Below are 20,819 nucleotides of genomic sequence, written 5' to 3'. Positions count from 1 at the left end.
AATTTGTATGGGAGGGGCCTTGAGTTATCGGACTCACTTTCAGTCTAAGACCATCCTTCCGAAATCCGTAGTAAGTGTACTTAATTTCGTTCTGATCGGAAAACCGGTTAAGGAAGTAGCCTATTTTTCAATCCAGGTCATAAACCATCTTTGAGCAAAATTTCATTTTCAAACAGATAGCAATTCTTAAAAAAGTAGCCTATTTTCCAGTCTAGGTCATAAGCTATCTGTGTGCAAATTTTCATGCAAATCAGTTCAGTCATTTACGCGTATTAATTTAATTAAACTTTCCTAATACGTGATAACTCTTAAAATAGTAGCCTAGGTCATAGGACATAGGTCATAAGCTATCTCTGTGCGAAATGTCATGCAAATCTGTTCAGTCGTTTCCGCGTATTAATTTAATCAAAACTTTTTTAACAGGTGACAACTCTTCCAAAAAATTACCTTATTTTCCACTGTAGGTCATAAGCTAACTGCTTGCAAAATTTCATGCAAATCCGTTCAGACTTTTCCGCGTATTAATATAATTAAACTTTTTTAGCAGGTGGTAACTCTTAAAAAAAAAGTAGCATATTTTTCAACCTAGCTCATAAGCTATCTGTGTGAAAACTTCCATGCAAATCCGTTTAGTCGTTTCCGCGTATTAATTTAATTAAACCTTTTTAACAGGTAGCAACTCTTCCAAAAACTTAGCCTATTTTCCACTGTAGGTCATAAGCTATCTGCTTGCAAAATTTCATGCAAATCCATTCAGTTGTTTCCGCGTATTAATTTAATTAAACTTTTTTAACAGGTGGCAACTCTTAAGAAAAGTAGCCTATTTTCCAATGTAGGTCATAAGCTGTGTGCAAATTTTCATGGAAATCCTTTCAGTCGTTCCCGCATATTAAATATATTAAACTTTTTTAACAGGTGGCAACTCTTAAAAAAAATAGCCTATTAACCAATCTGGCCCATAAGCTATCTGCCTACCAAATTTCATGCAAATCCGTTCAGTCGTTTCCACGTGATGATTTCCCAAACATCCAAACATACAAACTTTCACATGTATAATATTAGTAAGATAGTAAGATTATTATATTATATTTTATTTGATTTACAACTTCATAGAATCTTCCCATGATGCGTAATAACACCTTGAGAATCTTGACATATTCCCACCATCACATCTAGAATTCATAATAATATTTCACCTTAGTTCAATGATCGAATTAGTTAATAATCCTAAAATCCCTGCATCACAATGTACACATATTTTTTCCATGTTATTCTAACACTTTTGGCGATTATTTTTCGATTAGGGTTAGCAACTCACCTGAGATGTAATTCAGTATTAAGAATAGTAACTAACATTAAATGCTATCAAGTTGAAGGTCATAAAATTTTGCGAGAGCAGCAATTGCTGAGTCGAATTATAAAAGAAAGGAACTTTTAAGCAAAAAACAAAACCGACTTCAATTATCACATACACATTTAATATTATCTTTAATTTCATCATGATCCAATAATCGGATTTAAACCAAATTAGAATGGGACCACCTGTGAGGTAACATCTTTCCTTTAAAAAAAGAATTATAGAAATCGGATAACGTCGTCCAAAGTTTTGCGGTAACATACATAAAAAAAAAAACAAAAAAAAAATATTCCAACGAATTGATAACCTTTATTTGAATTCGGTTAATATATTAAGTTGAGAGGCATAAGAAAAACGGGTTATTTTCCCAACCAAAAATGTGTGTCTGAAACCCCAAAAATGCAGTTACCAAGTGTAATATCATTTTATGAACTGGCAGCATAAATGAAGTTCGGATTCTAGTCGTAATCGACCCTTATATTTTTTGAAGATCTTGCGAATAATTGTTTGGCGTTAAACGGTTGTCGCTTAATGAGTAAAGGGGTTTTCTCTTTTATTAAATTAAATTAAAATGTTCCCTAATTGCTGTTATCGCAAAATTGTATGACCTTCAACTTGATAGCATTTAATGATAGTTACTATTCTTAATACAGAATTACATCCCAGGTGAGTTGCTAACCCTAATCGAAAAATAATCGCCAAAAGTGTTAGAATAACGTGGAAAAAATATTTGTACATTGTGATGCAGGGATTTTGGGATTATTAACTAATTCGATCATCGAACTAAGGTGAAATATTATTATGAATTCTAGATGTGATGGTGGGAATATGTTGAGATTCTCAAGGTGTTATTACGCATCATGGGAAGATTCTATGAAGTTGTAAATCAAATAAAATATAATATAATAATGTAATATAAATTAAAACATACTACATATTTTGAACTGTTATAAAACCACCTGATAAATCTCTATTTACCAGGAAATCAAAGCTCTCACAAAATATGTATGTTTATAAAAATGTATGTATTTTTTCCCGGAACTCCCATCCAAGTCTTTGTAATACATATACAGTAGGTTGGTCCAACAACAGTAAAGTTGGAATTGTAATGCTCTCACACCCTAGGATTGTTCTATATCGAAAAAAGTATACCCCTATTTTTATACCCGAGCGCACTTGTGCACAAGGGTATTATAACTTTGTTCACATAACGGTTGTTTGTAACAGGCAAAACGAATCGAGATAGATATAGACAAATGTATACATAAATGATCAGAATGAAAAGAGAAATCGATTAAGCGGTGACTGTCTGTCCGTCCGTCCGTCCGTCCGTCTGTGCACACGATAACTCGAGTAAAAATTGAGATATCTTAACGAAACTTGGTACGTGAACTTCTTTTGGGCGTGGGACGGATGGTATTGAAAATGGGCGAAATCGGATAATAACCACGCCTACCTCCCATATAACGGTAATTTTAAGAAATACGAAAACTGCGATATTTTAGTAACTACTGAAGATAATTCACTCAAAATTGATATTTGCAATAAGTTTTAGACGAAAAATAAGAATATTACAAAATTTTGGCAAATGGGCGTAGCCACGCCCACTTATGGTTACATGTGTATATCTTGGTAACCGCTACACCAATTTCTTCCAAACTTGGCACAGTTGTTGGCCTTGGTACAGCATACTAAATGGCTGAAAATTTTAAAAATCGGACAATAACCACGCCTACCTCCCATATAACGTTAATTTTCAGAAATATCAAAACTGCGATATTTTAGTAACTACTGAAGATAATTCACTCAAAATTGATATTTGCAATGAGTTTTAGACGAAAAATAAGAATATTACAAAATTTTGGCAAATGGGCGTAGCCACGCCCACTTATGGTTACATGTGTATATCTTGGTAACCGCTACACCAATTTCTTCCAAACTTGGCACAGTTGTTGGCCTTGGTACAGCATACTAAATGGCTGAAAATTTTAAAAATCGGACAATAACCACGCCTACCTCCCATATAACGGTAATTTTCAGAAAAACGAAAACTGCGATATTTTAGTAACTACTGAAGATAATTCACTCAAAATTGATATTTGCAATGAGTTTTAGACGAAAAATAAGAATATTACAAAATTTTGGCAAATGGGCGTAGCCACGCCCACTTATGGTTACATGTGTATATCTTGGTAACCGCTACACCAATTTCTTCCAAACTTGGCACAGTTGTTGGCCTTGGTACAGCATACCAAATGGCCGAAAATTTTTAAAATCGGACAATAACCACGCCCACATCCCATATAACGGTAATTTGGAGAAATACGAAATCTTCGATAAATCAGTAAATATTAAAGCTAATTTATTCAAAATTGATGTTTGCAACAATCCTTTACCAGGAAATACGTTTATGATAAAATTTATTTTGGAAAATGGGCGAGGCACCGCCCACTTATGATCACATATATGTATCTCGGTAACCGTTCTGCCATGGTTATTGTGCTTGCCACATAAAAGCAAAGCGTTGAAAATTATTGAAATCGGACTAAAATTACGGCCTTTCATATAACGGTAAATTTTAGAAATGCTTGAAACGTCAATATTTCGAAATTTAAGGACGCTAATTTACTCAAAATTGATACACCCTGACTTACCATGTAGCGGTAGCTTTCGGAAAGGTGAAAAACATACATTTAATATTTGCGCCGGGTATTTAATTTCGGCTCCGCCCGAACTTAGACTTTCTTACTTGTTTATTTTGAAATTAAAAATTATTTAGAGGTCGCTCATAGCGCTCAAAGTTTTCGATGTATTTTTATGTGGGGAAAAAAAAATTTTTCGTAGAAGTGGTATAGAATTCTTGAAAATCAATATTTTTCGATCGGAAAACTCTGGATCTCTTCAGGAGACTTTCAGTAATAATACCAAATTGTTTTTTTTAACCATTTTTAACACTAACGATTTTTTATTTGTCCCCCATTGCATTTTTCGTGGTTTTTGTGGGTTTTTGGCGAACCTCTAAGTTATAGTTGCGATGAAAAATGGTTAAATACACAACTGGTTATTATTGTTATGAATCTCCTACAGATAAACAGAGTTTTCCGCATATATGTAATACTTCTATATTGGCTGTAAGCTAACTTCTCAATGTGTAAGCATTCCGAAATCAAAGCGAGACAATCTCGTACCGGTTTTGTCAATGTATTGTGTACTTGAGTGCCGTTTTTGTATATGTGTTGTGTACATGTTTATTTTTAAACGTATGTGTTCCTTTTCTTTCGTACGTGTTTATTGATATATCTGTACTGTAGTGTTTTCGGACAGTACTAGCTCTTACTGCCAATATAGGAGTATTACATATATGGTTTTCCGATAGAAAAATATTGATTTTTAACAATTCTATACCATTTCTACGAAAAGTTGTTTTTTCGCCATATAAAATGCATGGAAAATTTTGAGCGCTTTGAGCGACCCATAAATAATTTTTGATTTCAAAATAAAAAATAGGGGTATATTTTTTCGGTATAGAACCATTCTAGAGGGGGCAGAGCATAAAAGATCTGACTTTACTTTTTCACATGCATTTTTGGACCATGTGAAAAATAATAGGAATCCGACATTTTGGCAAGTTTTGGAGATTTTTCTTTTATATCATCATTATCATTATCTAATGGGGCTTTGGCACAAGACGATTTTTCAGGCAACTTTTGCGTTCAACTCACGCAAGGTTGCACGAAAAAAAAAATTGTATGACTAAAAATATCACAACATAAGAAAATATTCGCCATAAAAAGGCGGTTACATGTCTAAATAACACAGGTCAATTCAACACACACAAACTCAACACCGGAATTCAACACACAACACTAAAAACACACCAACTCAACACGTAGCAACTCAACACAGACTTCTTCTTGTAATGATCGATATTTGACGGCCTTCTTTCTGCGTAGGCGGCCTCCGGCCGCACTTAGTGATTATAACCCTCACAAAGTATAATTCTCTTTCTGTTTTGCGAAGAAAAGGGGCTAACACCTTTTGCAGAGAACACCTTCCTGCGTAGGCGGCCTTCGGGATTATAACCCTCACAAAGTAGAATTCTCTTTCTGTTTTGCGAAGAAAAGGTGCTGAACACCTTTTCCAGAGAACACCTTTTTGCGTAGGCGGCCTTCGGCCGCGTTTAGGGATTATAACCCTCACAAATTAGAATTCTCCTTTCTGTCTTGCGACGACAAGCGGCTGAACACCTTTTCCAGAAAATACCTTTCTGCGTAGGCGGCCTTCGGTCGCGCTTAGGGATTATAACCTTCACAAAGTAGAACTCTCTTTCTGTTTTGCGAAGAAAGGGGGCTGAACACCTTTTCCAGAGAACACCTTTCTGCGTAGGCGGCCTTCGGTCGCGCTTAGGGATTATAACCTTCACAAAGTAGAACTCTCTTTCTGTTTTGCGAAGAAAAGGGGCTGAACACCTTTTCCAGAGAACACCTTTCTGCGTAGGCGGCCTTCGGCCGCGTTTAGGGATTATAACCCTCACAAGGTAGAATTCCCTTTCTGTTTTGCGACGAAAAGCGGCTGAACACCTTTTCCAGAGAACACCTTTCTGCGAGATTGTTCCAGTATTAGGGTGTTGATGAATTTCCCCATTGAGGCATGTGACTTACTGACACGTTGATTGAAAGCTGTGTGCCAACCCTCAACGTTATTATTTGTCCTCGGCGCGTCATTCAGTATTGCCGAATAACAATTCCATAAACTGATGTCGTAGAGCGGTTTTGTGCGTCTATTTCCTATTTTTCCCCCTACCCACGTACGTTCAAAATACTCAATCATCGGTTGCAAATGACCACTTTCATTGGCTTTATAATATTCTGATGTTTTCTGTTTTTCATAAGCAGTTATGACACTGTCTTCGGGTACAAAAGCAAGAGCAGCAAATTCTGTTATGGCGTTTGCGTAGTTTTCGTCCATACCATAGAGAGTTTGGTGGCCAATGGATTGAACGTGCCGATAAATACATTGCTTAAAGTGAAAAAAACAGCCATGAACATCTGCATCTGGGAATATTTTACCAGCTGCTGCGATAAATGCTGGTTCAAAATCACTTATTATTATATCAGGCTTCAAGTCTGGTCGCCCCATTGTGATTACTTGCAAGAGCTTTTTATACAGTTGTTCTCTGCAAAAGGTGCTCAGCCCCTTTTCCTCGCAAAACAGAAAGAGAATTATACTTTGTGAGGGTTATAACCCTAAGCGCGGCCGAAGGCCGCCTACGCAGAAAGGTGTTCTCTGGAAAAGGTGTTCAGTCCCTTTTCTTCGCAAAACAGAAAGGAGAATTCTACTTTGTGAGGGTTATAATCCCTAAGCGCGGCCAAAGGCCGCCTACCCAGAAGGGTGTTCTCTGCAAAAGGTGTTCAGCCCCTTTTGGTCGCAAAACAGAAAGAGAATTCTACTTTGTGAGGGTTATAATCCCTAAGCGCGGCCGAAGGCCGCCTACGCAGAAAGGTGTTCTCTGCAAAAGGTGTTCAGCCCCTTTTCCTCGCAAAACAGAAAGGGAATTCTACCTTGTGAGGGTTATAATCCCTAAGAGCGGCCGAAGAGCGCCTACGCAGAAAGGCGTTCTCTGGAAAAGGTGTTCAGCCCCTTTTCTTCGCAAAACAGAAAGAGAGTTCTACTTTGTGAAGGTTATAACCCCTAAGAATAAACGGCTGTGCAACAAAAATTTTGTGTTGAATATAATAAAAATAAAGTGAAGCGAAATTGTTCGTGTTGAAAAATCATGTGTTGAAATAATTTATGTAGAAAAGTCATATGTTGAGTTAATGTGTTGAGTTGGTATGTGTTGAAATATCTTGTGTTATTTAGACCTGTTACCAAAAAGGCGTTTGCAATGTTCAACTTTGCATTCTACTTTTGTTGAACGGCCTTTCAACTTAATCGCTGTAAGCAAAGTTGGTCGCCAGCCAACATTTAGCCATTCAACTTTTTTTCGTGCAACCCTGCGTGAGTTTAACGCAAAATTTGAACGCAGAATCGCCTCCTGCGAACATCTTTTAACAAAAACCATACAAGTCCAAATTTGAAACTTTGTAGAAAAATTCAACGAATCAACAATTCAACAAAGTTTTTATTGAGAATTTTTAGAATAATTCTAAGTATGCAGTTTTGGAGCCCATTAAATTATAGCTTAATAAAGGGCAACTTTCAAGTGGCGCTAATTTTTGAAGAATTGTTCGCTGATGGTATTATTTTCTTCCAAACAAAAAAAAAAATGTCGATCATACTTTGAATTTAATGGGCTATAAATCTGCATACGTAGAATTTTTGCAAAAATTATTAATAAAACGTTTGTTGTAAAATGTTGCAAACAGCGTTATGTGATTTTATAATAAATAATATAAAAAAAACTTTTTAATATACAACGCTTTTATAAATGGACTAAAAAGTAGAAAATAATACTTCTCAGTCCCATAGAATTTGTTTTGATAACTTTTGATTTTGAAATTTTAGCAAAAGTCATTATAAACAATCTATGAAATTGAAAATGAAAAACGTGGAGCGCATGCAATACAAAGCATTCGATTTAATTGACAATAGTCAAACTACATAACGTAGACCTAAAATTTCTACAGCGAAAGTAGAACTTTGAAATCGATTTTAAGCGGTCGTTATTCATATACCCACATACATACATTCATATATTACTTTTCATATCAATTCAAGTGTATTACATGCGCCCCACGCTTTTCATTTTCAATTTCATAGATTGTTTATAATGACTTTTGCTAAAATTTCAAAATCAAAAGTTATCAAAACAAATTCTATGGGACTGAGAAGTATTATTTTCTACTTTTTAGTCCATTTATAAAAGCGTTGTATATTAAAAAGTTTTTTTTATATTATTTATTTTCTACTTTTTAGTCCTGTCTGAATAAAATTTTGCAATAGATATTAAAATAATTCAACGATATTAATAGAAAGGTGCACACACATGCATTTACATATGTATGTACATACAAACGAGCACCAATTAATTTTATTTAAAGAATGACGTGTCGTCTATTTCCGCTGTAGCAAACGTAGTACATAGGGCGGCATCTAGATGTCATCTACCTCGCCCTATTCACTACAGCTATCGGCCTATGCACTACTTCACTACAGATGTCGCCCTGTTCACTATGCTTTTTTATAGGAGCTTTTCAAAGCTTTGCTTTGGTGTCGGACACACAACATTGAAAGCTTCTGGATCCACAACATTGCAATTTGATAAAAGCGTTGTAATAAAAAGCCATAAATTTGAAAAAAGGACTACGAGAACAAGTAACATTTAAATTGAATCTTTATTATGACCTGAAAATTTGGATAAATAAGAGCTTTATAAAATTGTAACATAACATAACATGACATAAGATAACATTAACAGTCTATACGACCTAAAGCAGTTTTCTAAGTTCATCAGAAGATGTATAGTTTTGAAAGTTTATAAATAAGTGTGATAGCGACTTTTGGAAGAAGAGTTAACGTTTGATGCAATTTTTTTTCAGAATATAAAAAGATTTTGCACTGTGTTATTAGTGGAAATGAAACTACTATAAATACTGGTACGTAATCCTCCAAAAACTAAAAATCGAAAAAAATTACATAGCGCACTTTGCAAGTGGATTACTCAAATGTTGCTGAATGTTTTTATTTTTTCTACAAAGTTTTAAATTTAGACTTATGCATGTGATTTTTGCAAGATAATGAGCTATATTTTTATAAAAAATAATAAACATTAAACAAACAAAAGAAAAATAGTCACATCTGGTCAAAATTTCGTGTCCTTATTGTTTTTCACATGACTGTATATTAAAAAACCTAACAACTGTTTTGGCACTAACCCGTACCGTACCCGTTCCGATGTTAAATTTAAGAAGTATTTTCAAGGACAAGCTTTAAACAAAACATAGAAATCGAGTTGCTGGAAGAAGAAGAGTTTCATTTCCTTTAAAAGTTTTAAGTGCTGCATTTTTTCCTACTTACGGGAGGAAATATTTTTTAATAGCATGGTTCTAAAACAATACAATTCGGATGTTACTTGTTGTTGTAGCGGTTTTTTTTAAATTTATGGCTTACTGTTATAAAATCACATAAGCTGTTTGCAAGTGGACTACTCATTTATCTGATCAAAAAATACAAAGCTCTTAAAATATTCACATATCGTCACCTAAATACAAAAATCCGTAACTACACAATTTTTTGCAATTCGGTCAACTTATCATAATCAATCAAAAGGTAACGGTATGTGAATAGTGCCGCTTTACTTAAAGATTGGTGCCGCGGTGAAGGGTAAAAGTAAAAGTTTGTGTTGACTCTTATACATACTCATTTCCTATTGAATATGTTGCGGTTTTAGGATTTTAAAAGCAATATCATATTTAATTATTTAAAAATGAGGCATTTCATGTCACCGTGGCCAACTCTGTGCGCGACCTCTCAGGATTTGGATGAAAGTTGAAGAGGTTGATGGTCTAGGTGACATGAATATACGTGCAGCATATTTTGAAGATATTACGTAGGGTTGCCTATTTACACAGAGCTTAAATTTTAAGAAAACGTCATACATACCTTTCTTTATAGTGCTATATCTTGGAAACCCTTTAACGAAACTTAATGAAAAAAAATGTATTCCTTACGGCTTATTATGGACTTTAATTGTACATTTTCTACATAAATGTGCAACGTACAAAAAAACAAAACAAAAAAAATTAAGTAAACATTTTTCTTTTTGATTTTTTTTTATTATAGCATTTTTTAATTTTTATTTTTACATAAAAACATTGTCTATATTGTCAACTTTAAGTACCCAAATGGGCGTAATGGGTACGGAGGCGTATGGACTCTAGATCGTCTAACGCTCGAGCAATAAATAAATAAATAGACATTGAAATTTTATGAAATTGTATATTTTTGAAAGAGGAAAGGTGATTGAAAAACAAAAACAGTATGAATAAATCATATCAACTTTACTAAAGGTCTGAAATCATGAAAATTCCTTCAAGGAAATAGCAGAGTTGAACTTTGTTGCAAGTTCACTGGGAAATCTGCTTGCGACGTGATTGGAGGAAATCTTAAGAGACTAGCAGCTGGAGCAAGTCTTTAACTCCTGATGTTACAACAAATTCGTACACCCGAAGCCCTCTACCAATGGAGTGCTGTATGTTTCCAATGGAATGCCTGTAAAAAATAACTGCAACTAACTTTTCAGTGGACTTTATTTCAACTATGACTACATGCCAATTACTTTAATCCTATTTTAAGCTAGTTTAAAAGGTTAAATAACATCAAGTTATGGAACTTCATATCCTTATTTAACGAATCTTCAAATCAATAAATATTTTTTTTCTTTTTAGTTCTCATTGTAATAAAAGCGTGTTGTTAGTTTTATTTTAACTATAATTTTATTACTCATTCGATTTATTTTTTACACACCCTTCCTTTTTTTGTTTTAATAAAAGGACTAACCTTGTAGCTATCATTGGAGGTCTAATATTCTTTTGCAATGAGTGTGGTTGTTGTTGATGTTGTTGAAGTTTCGTGTTGTTGAAGTTTATGTAAAAACAAAAATTTTTAAAAACGCTATAATCAAAAAAAAAAATCATAAAGAAAAATGTTAACTTTTTTTTACGTTGCACATTAATTTAAAAAATGTACAATTAAGGCCTATAATAAGACGGAAGACATTTTTTATCATTAACAGCCTTATTCTGTATCACGAGCGATAGGCAACACGAACGATTCGGTGGCATCATTTTAGCCGGTTTAAACGCAACCGAGACCATTGCAACGTATTGTATGAAAAGCAAGACGAAGACGACCGATAGAGTTTAAAATCGTAATCAGAGAGGTTGTCGTCTGCAGACGAATCGTTCGTTTTGCCTATCGTTCGTGATACAGAATAAGGCCCTAGGTTTCGGTAAAAGGTTTCCAAGATACAACCCTTTAAAGAAAGGTATGTATGACGTTTTCTTAAAATTTAGGTCCCGTGTAAATAGGCAACCCTACGTCATATCGGCAAAATATGCGGCACGTATATTCATGTCACCTAGACCTTCAATCTCTTCAACTTTCATACAAATCCTGAGAGATCGCGCACAGAGGTGGCCGCTGTGACATGAAATGCCTCAAATGTAACTGGTTTTACAAGGCAAACATTACACACATACATACATATCCATAATTATCCTTTTTCTTCATAGCTAACTTTGCAGCTGGCGCTTGCGTTCTTGTGCGAACATGCCCTTCACTTGACAAGATTGAACGCGGATATGATGTATATTCACCAAGACTCAGGTTTGATGAATGTCTCGTATTATAAATTTGATATTAACGACGAAAAGGAAGAACTTGATTCTAATCGGCCTGTACCGTTCCGACTAACACCGAACATTGCTGAATTCGTAACAAATATTGGAATAACTGGTCCCTTGTCAGCTGCAATGGTGGCCACTGCACGGTGCTTTGTTCAGCCGAATTATAAGCTGTGTTCGATTCTAAAAGCCATACTCAGAGACGAAATAATTGCTGTCCAAAAAAAACGCATCCGAGATAATAAACTTGTGGAGCCTATAACAGACTCTGCGCTTGATATAAACGCAATGGATAACACCATCAGTTTGGTTAATAAGGCAGTCGCAGTAATAATGTCACGACTGAATGCAATTTCATATTTTGATAATACCGAATCTAAAAAAGTGTCGATTTTAGTACAGTCTGCAATTAATCCAGACAATTTATGTCGCATGGATCCAGCATGGCATCCATGGTTATAAAAATGTAAGAATTTTAATCTAACAAGTCTAATAATTACAAAATAAAAATGCCTATACATTTAAATAAATATATATTTACTCGTAGTATGTAAATTAATTTTTTACACTTACTTTATTGATAGAAATATTCTTTAAGATTTGACTTATTTTGAAAGTGATACTTGGAGCATATTACTACGCAGAAGTTCTTCTAAATATGTTTTTTTCGGATAGTTTTTGTAGCAATAGTTCAGGCTGCATTGTAGATTGAAGTAACTCAGACAATTGTTCTAACCCACGGCGCAAAGTATGTGTTTGTTCGAGATACGTAATATTTACCGTAATATTGCAGCCTTGTTGCTTCCTTGATGCTCAGTAGCTAATGCTTAACTCGAAATCTTCTGAAATGCTGCAGAAAAAGCGCAATCAATATTTTTATATTACATTTGATTTGCTAACTTTCGTTCCCTTCTGAAATGCTGCAGAAAAAGCGCAATAAATATTTTTATTTTACATTTGATTGTCATAACTTTCGTTCCCTCTATTACCGGCAATGAATCGGTTAATTGCCGAAGGGAATAAGTCAGCATTTTTTCGATATGACAATTTTGATGCAGTTCGGTTCATTTGAAGGAACTCTGTTGAACTGCATCAAATTTGCCATATTGGAAAGATGCTTACTTATTCCTTTTGGTAATTAACCGATTCAATTATGCTCTTATTAAAAAATGTATATATGTTCAGCATGTCACAAGTTTTTTTCTAATAAATGTTCTTTATTTCGAGTTAAATAGTTGCCGTAAGTATTTATGAGTATTGTGTATGGCTTCTATATTGGAGATCTTCTGAATAATTATCTATCTTCAATTTATCCTAAACTTGTGATAAATTAACACTAAAACACATTTTTCTTAAGAGAGATAGACAGACAGTCCTTATTCCTTATATATATGTATACTATATGTAATTAGATGTCTTTAGTAAAATTATAACATATTTTTACTCTTGCGTTTCTTGATGCGTCAATAAGAGACGAGTTAGTAGAAATTTTTTATCATGCCCTTCTAAAACTAATTGATTTTTCAAAACCTCAACCATATTTTTGTTCGCATCAGAAACAGCGTAGAAATAATACAGTAACAAAGTTAAAACAAAAAAGCAAGGTATAACAAAACCGGGAGTTCCGAAAAAGAACACAAAATCTTTGAAAAATGCTGGCATTCCCATAAAGGTAGACAACGGAGCATCCCACACCGTTTTTAGTCCTCTAAATGGTCCACATGCGACAGAAGGAGTTACTTCAGAAAACGCATAAGTTAGTACTATCACTGAAACAATGAAAGATATCAATAACACAAACATAAAAAGAGAATTAGACCTAGATGTTCCATATAGTATTTTTGTTGGTTTGGAATTGACGAGACACTGGAACTTTTTAACGTAAAACATTAGAAACGTAATTACTATTGTTAAAGCTGGCAAAAAGGGCATATAAAAGCTTCCAATCCAGCAAATGGTTTGTAAATACACAATATCCAGAGCATGCTTTGACAATTCGAACTCTTGCTCACATACGAATTTCACGAAAGTATTACTATCAAAATATAAAGCCAATATAGCACGGGGTAGGTTAAAGCAAAACGTTACAAATAGATGGCTTACGAAATCTGTTAGAACAAGTTTGTAGAACTGTTGCCCCACAAAGGTTTCCCAACATTTATATGAAGTGAAATTCGAAATATTGCTTTCGGAATTTGGTATGACAATGTAGTAGAAACGGCTTAATAAAATAAACAAAGATGCTAGTCGTAGAAATATCATTCGGATGAGACTGATTTTTATCACAAACATTGGGGAGTATTTTTCAAAGCTACACAAATATTTAAAAAAAACTGGCAATATAAGGTTTAAGCATACAATGGAAACATAGGGAGCAAAATCATAAAAGAGCTCAAGAAGTTGCAGTGATGGTTCTTTAACTTCAGCAAAATCTATTGAATTTACTTCTATATAGCTCACGTTTGTATATTTACCATACCCTTGTTGCAGGCTCATATTGAATAGCAAAAATATAATGTACGCAGAGAGTATTAGTATAATAACGACCGCAAAATTAACAATAATTCTTATCATGATAAGTCTAAGCATATAGTCATTTGAGCGATTATTTCTTTCGACCTCAATTCTTTTAGAGTGAATTGAGTTTTTGAATTCATTAAATACTGCTTTATGTTTAATGATACTCGATTTTTCATTGTGAATACAAAAGTCCCAGCCCCCAAAAGCCAGGTTGCAATATTGATAAAACTGCCATCTCCCGTTTATAAGTCGATCTTTGAATTCTCGTGCTGATGCTTTTACAATAAATATTAATGTTGTTGTAAAATAGCCCAATACTGCAAATATATATGCCGACGATAAATCGTATAGAACCTGATCGCTTTCGGTGTGTGTAGAGTTATGAGATTCTTTAAGAGCAATTCCGACTCTTTTATTAGAATACCCCCCATAAAACATTAAAGAAACTTCTAATATTCCAGTGCCTTGCACTAAATCAAGGATACTAAACGATTCTCTGTTCTTACTATCTACGTAAGTGTTACGATCAACGATTTCTGTAAGACAATTGCTAGAGTAATTTACATTTGGCGAAAGCTTACATCTGTCCAAAATTTTCTCGCGTGTTAGAATGTTTGGAGTGATTACAAATATAACAATTAACAGAAATGTAATACAATTAAGGTAGAAAAGCCATCGCAGAAAAATGAAATAAGCAGCTACGCCGCTACCAAAATGACCTTCGATTTGTTTTAAAGACGACTGCCACAGTTTGATAGTAGCACTAAATTTAGACCACTCCAAAGCAATTTTTTGCCAAGCTTTACGATGTTTCCATTTAAGTTGGTTAAAGCCTTGAAGACGTAATTTTGTTGCACTCTGAAGAGAAAGAGAAATTAAAATGCAAGATATTAGATTAAGCTACGAATAATTCTAAAGGGAAAGTAACAATAAAAACCGGTCAAAAGATGCCATGATTTGTATTACAATAGGTGTGTACTCGTACGCCCAACTATCTAAAGTTTTAGAAAACTTTTACTGGTTTTGCGTTCTCGTACCCAAAAAACTTGCAAAGTAAGGGAAATTGAGAGAGCAAAATGTGAAAGAGAGCTGCAAATTTCTGCTGGAAAAATTTTTCCCAGCTAAAACTTGCAAGTTAGAAAATCAGCTGATCACAAACACATGTTTGTAAATAAACAAAAGCAAATATGGCCTCTTTGAGTTATTTATTGCAAATTTTATTATTAATGCTAGTATACAACGAAAAAGTGAGTAAATTTAATATGCACAACGTTTGTTGTGTTTATTTTTCGCTAATTTGCTATTAATCTCCAGTTTGTTTACTTTAGTGTGTGCCGACTATGGTTGCCGTATGACATTTTTCGTTTGTACCATAATTTACCTTTAAATATATCAAAATAGGTTTATGCAGCGTTTTTGCTGCATTTAAAATGCAACATTTAGCACTTTCGAACATATGTTTTCGAAGAGCGTTCATGCTACCGCATTTAGCAAATGTACATTTACGCGAGTTCGAAATCGNAAATGCAGCATGCTGAAATGTTGTTTTGCTGAAGTTTTCGGTTTTGGTACGTTGATTGTTGAAATGAAAATTTTATAATTTTAAAGCTACATCTGTAGCTATATCTATTACATTGTTTTTGGATCAATGATGGGTGTTTGGGGGAGATACTCTTGTTTTTGAATGCGTCACCATGTGACATCACAAATAATTATGAGAAAAATAACTTATTCATATAATTAGTTTGTATTTTAAAAAGATTTTTCTTATCGAAAACTATTCAATTGTATAAAATGACAAATCGGGGGAAAATGTACCAAACAGAAAATAAATTGCCAAATTAATCACCAGTGGCAACTGTGCAAGTGATCAGCTGTTTCGAATGTTGCAAGTTTTTGCAAATTTTGCGTTCTCGTACTTCTGTTGATATTTCGTCTCTGTGAGAGCGAATGCTGCTAAATTCTCAGAACTTTTGCTGCTGGAGAATTTTGTCCTCTCAATACGCGTACACACCTTATGACATGCTTGTATTATATGCAAATGTATGTATGTACATATATTGAAAATGGACGTAAACAGTAAATAGCATCTAAGGTTCTCACATTAGTCGCGTCTTCGCTAACAAAACGACCCAATGACGAACACTGGACCAGGACAATAACAACAAGCATGGAACGACTATATACAGATGCGTGCAACTAATTAGCAACGAAATTAAAAACGATACTGCTTGCAAATTATGTTTATTTATTTCTTTTTAATAATTTTCATTTAAAATATAATTCAATCTATATCAGAACCCACAATAACAAAAGTTGCAAAGCTTGCACAAATTGCAAAAAAATTAATCAAACTTAAAAAAATCGTCATCAAAATTTACAACTTTTTAATTAGAATATATAGAAAATGTTGGGGTATGCAGTTTTGTAGCCCATTCAATTTTAGTACAATAAAGTGGAAGTTTCAAGTCGCTTAAAATTACCGTTGATTTTTTAGAATTTTTTTTGTCGAGGGTGTTGCGGATTTTTTTCCATGTGAAAAAAAATTTTGATCATGTGTTATATGGAAGAAAATGCGCAACACCCCCCAAAAAAAAAATTCTAAAATATCAACATAGATATATAGATATAGATTGAATTATATTTTAAATGAAAATTATTAAAAATAAATAAATAAACATAATTTGCAAGCAATATCGTTTTGAATTTCGTTGCTAATTAGTTGCACGCATCTGTATTTATTTATTATTACCCTCATAGCCTCACCTAAGGAGAGTCATTTTGGAGTAAAAACCCCTTAAAAAATATTTGGAATGCATACAGTGTTACGTAAAAGTTTCATCGTTTTGACACTTTACTGTCATTCCTAAATTGTTGCGCCAAGCGTTGCGTTTTTCAGTGCCAACGAGTGCCACCGCGCGCATACCTACGGTTACCATTCGTACCGATTTTGGCGGGACAGTACCGATTTTGAGAAAATTGTCCCGCTGAATATTTTTTAAAAGTTGGCACATATAAGTGACCCGATTTTTCAATTTGTACCGATTAAATCTCAATTTTCAGTGTTTTTTTTAATAATTTAATAAGAGTCTGGTACAAGCGTACAAAAGAATATAAGGGAGCCATAAACATAGCCAACATCCTTATTTTCTATGATCTTTGGTTATGTTATTGCAGTAAGTATATCACTTGTAACTTGATTTAGTGACATTATAAAAAATAATACTAATTCCCTTAAAATTCATGTATATAAAAAGTATATGCTCTAGATTGCAGTGGTGAAAATATAAATTGGAAAGCATTTTGGCATTCTTTGGCTATTCCCCTTTCGATTATTTAATGTTATTTTTAAATGTTTATTTTTTATAAAAGTGTATCTCGTTAATTAACAATGACCACCTCCAAAAATAAGCTAGGTTCCACAAAGTTTCATCAAAATTTTCAGCTTTTGAATTAGATTTCTTAGAAACATTATGCACTTTTATAGCCCATTCAATTCAAAGAGGAAATTTTAAGTATTTAGGGCTTACCGTTGATTTTTGGTAATTTTTTTTGTGGAAGGTGTTGCTCATATTCTTCATACAAAAGAATTGTCGAACATACTTTGTACGGAAGAAAATGCGCGAATAAAAAGTTGGCAAAAATCAACGGTAAGTCCAAGCTACTTCGAACTTGCGCTTTGGATTGAATGGGCTACAAAACTGCATACTCAAAATCTTACAAATCTTAAAAAAGCGGATCAAAACATTTAAAAGATTGCAGAATGTGACTAGTTCTCCAATCATTCTGTGATCGATAACTAACCTCAATGTTTGATGGGTGTGATTTATATAGTTTTTGATAAAGCATATTTTTATAAAAAAAAATAAATAAAGTTTTACCTTGAAAAACATTGCAAATATTAAAAATGAAACACATTCATCCATTTTTGGCCGCCACTATATCTCGGCAGCCCGTTCGAAAGCGCCCTATCTCAGAAAACTTTTCAAGAACGCCATACTTCAGAATTTGATTGAAGAACGCCCTATTTCAGAATTTGATTGAAAAGCGCCCTATCTCAGAAAACTTTTCAAGAACGCCATACTTCAGAATTTGATTGAAGAACGCCCTATTTCAGAATTTGATTGAAAAGCGCCCTATCTCAGAATTTTGTTGAAGAATGCCCTATCTCAGCTGCCCATTCAAAAACTTAGCACATTTTCTACGTATTTTCAGCTGAGATAGGGCGTTTTTGAACCGAATGCTGAAATAGCGGGCCATTGTCAAATTTCGTCTATTTTTCCCCGAAAAGACAGAAAGTACAAACACTCTCACGTTTTCACTCACTCGCTAGCGAAATGAACAATTGTGACAATCAAACGCTACTTACAGCTAATGAAACAACACCACCTTGGGCATATATGTAATGCTTCTATATTGGCAGTAAGCTAACTTCCCAATCCCAGTAGCGAAAATGGTCACCGATGACATCGTCGCAATTGCTGTGAATCTTAAACGACATATAGCTGACAATGACACTGGTGACTTATAACAGACAATTTCTTGCAGCAGTCACTTTTAAAAAGTCGATTTCTAATTGTTTACGTTCAAAAACAAAAATAGACATCATAGCAAGCTTAGAGGAAATGCGCATATGATATATTTACAAAATACAATTTTTCTTGTTATGTTTTGTAATTTTTTGAAGTTCGGAAGCTTGTGTGTGAATTCAGTGTATAAGATAAGAAATCGCTGCAAAAATACCCGAATTTTATCAATGGACTATACCCTGTAATTTCAAATTTCTTACATGTTTTCAATCTTTCTAGAAGCAACATCTGGATTTACATACGAAGACTCGACACTAACCACCTATATCAATATATTTGATCGAAAAAATAAAAATTAAGTAATAATAATTTCTTTCGAGCGAAAAAATGAAACTGTAATTACACTGGTTTACAGAAAAAATATTTTTTTGATGCAAGCTTCATTTAATAAAAATTAAGTGATAATAATTTCTTTCGAGCGAAAAATGAAACTGTAATTACACTGGTATACAGAAAAAATATTTTGTTGATGCAAGCTTCATTTAACTGGTGTGGGGTCCACTGATATATGTATGTATTGGAAATAGTACCCAAAAAGTAGTAAAAATAATCCTAATCTTTTCGCCCTTTTTCTACTACCCCAAAAGGCAAGGCCGCAATTGGCATGCAGAAAAAGTGAGGTTATGTAAGTGACATCACCTTATAATAGTTTTCCAGCAGCAGTACGAAAAGCAGGAATTTACAGGAAGCTGTTTCCGCACGACACCTTACATAAGGTTTATTAATGGCGAAAACAGCTGTTCCTGTAAAATCCTGCAAAACCTGCTACTATTTATTTCACCATGAGTCAGCACATTCGCGCCTTGGCACCCACGTCACTGTTGACAGTTATAATTTCGAGAAAGTAGAGAATTTCTTTTACTTGGGAACCAGCATTAACACCGATAATAATAGGTGCGTTCGTTTAAAATCTCCAGCAGAAACCAACCAACTGCCAAATTTCGGCGAAATGTCATCTGTTCTCTCACAAGAGAAATATCCAAAATGGTACGCGAACAGAAAATTTGCAGAAACTTGCAAGTTAGACGAACAGCTGATATAATTTTTGTTTACATACAAAAGTGTAAAATTTAAAACGGACGAAAAGTCATCGCAAAGTGTTATACTGACACAGTTTATTGATTAAACAAATAACTACTTATTTCTTACAAGTTTAATTAGTCGCATTTTGTAATTTTTATCTTCCAAACCATCAAATTCAATTTTGTGATTTGCGTAAATGCCAACCAGCTGTTTTTGATCAGCTGTTTTCCTGTTGGCACATTGCTGTTGTCAAAAATTTTTCCAGCAGAAACCAGCAGCTTCCCCTCAAAATGAAATGTCAGTTTGCTCACTCAATTTCCCCTACTTTGCAAGTTTTTTGCGTACGCGAACGCAAAAACTTGTAAGTTTTGGTTAAACATGAACAATTAACAGCTACGCGAACGAACCTAATGTCAGCATGGAAATCCAACGCAGCATCACTCTTGCTAACAAGTGCTACCTTGGACTGAGTAGGCAATTCAGGAGTAAAGTCCTCTCTCGACGTACGAAAAACCAAGGCATATTCAACAAGGTAGAAGTGGCAATTCAGTCGAGCTCTCTCATAGCTGACTAATGTCAAAAAATGTAAACAAAGAAATTAACCCTTTGTTATGCATTTACCATATTTGATAAAACCCAACGGCCCGTAGCTATAGTCAAAATAAAGTCGACTCCTAAAGTTAAAAGCAGCTTTTCGACATAACTTTCAATGGGATATCTGTCAAAAAAGCGGCTTTTAACTTTAGAGTCGACTTTATTTTGACTATAACTGCGGGCTAATATCTTTGGCGCATATTCATAGTCATATTTAGTACTCAACTAAGTCGAAACTATTCTAAGTCACAACTAAAGCTATTCATAGTCGCCTTAGTTTCGACTTTTCTGGCTAAGTACCAACTTAAAATTTAGTTTCGGCTGCAGCTGCAACTAAGTCGTAACTAGGAAGAAGTATTTTATCAAATTAAGGGAAAACAGACGAAATAT

At 34.1% G+C, this 20,819-nt stretch overlaps 2 protein-coding genes across 4 annotated transcripts in view; one reads left to right on the top strand and one right to left on the bottom strand.

Moving 5' to 3' along the window:
- Positions 1-12,230, top strand: part of Nipped-A (Transcription-associated protein Nipped-A) — a 90,954-nt gene extending 78,724 nt beyond the window's left edge. The window contains exon 21 of the mRNA XM_017606978.1: positions 11,593-12,230. Within this exon, the coding sequence (XP_017462467.1) occupies positions 11,593-12,165 (573 nt within the window). The 3' untranslated portion in view covers positions 12,166-12,230. The remainder of the gene's footprint in view (positions 1-11,592) is intronic.
- Positions 1-20,819, bottom strand: part of LOC108355851 (transmembrane channel-like protein 7) — a 120,099-nt gene that overhangs the window by 82,798 nt on the left and 16,482 nt on the right. Inside the window, exon 3 of one of the 3 annotated variants that reach the window (XM_017607000.1) lies at positions 12,224-12,553. The exons of 1 other annotated variant lie outside the window; for it this stretch is intronic. In XM_017607000.1, coding sequence (XP_017462489.1) covers positions 12,524-12,553 — 30 coding nt within the window. In that variant the 3' untranslated portion in view covers positions 12,224-12,523. One more of the 3 variants, XM_017606987.1, reaches the window with a different exon arrangement.

Source organism: Rhagoletis zephyria, unplaced genomic scaffold, assembly GCF_001687245.7.
Source record: "Rhagoletis zephyria isolate East Lansing unplaced genomic scaffold, Rhagoletis_zephyria_1.1 Rzeph_scaffold_00169, whole genome shotgun sequence".
Classification (NCBI taxonomy): Eukaryota; Metazoa; Arthropoda; class Insecta; order Diptera; family Tephritidae; genus Rhagoletis; species Rhagoletis zephyria.
This window is presented reverse-complemented; position numbering and strand designations above follow the sequence as displayed.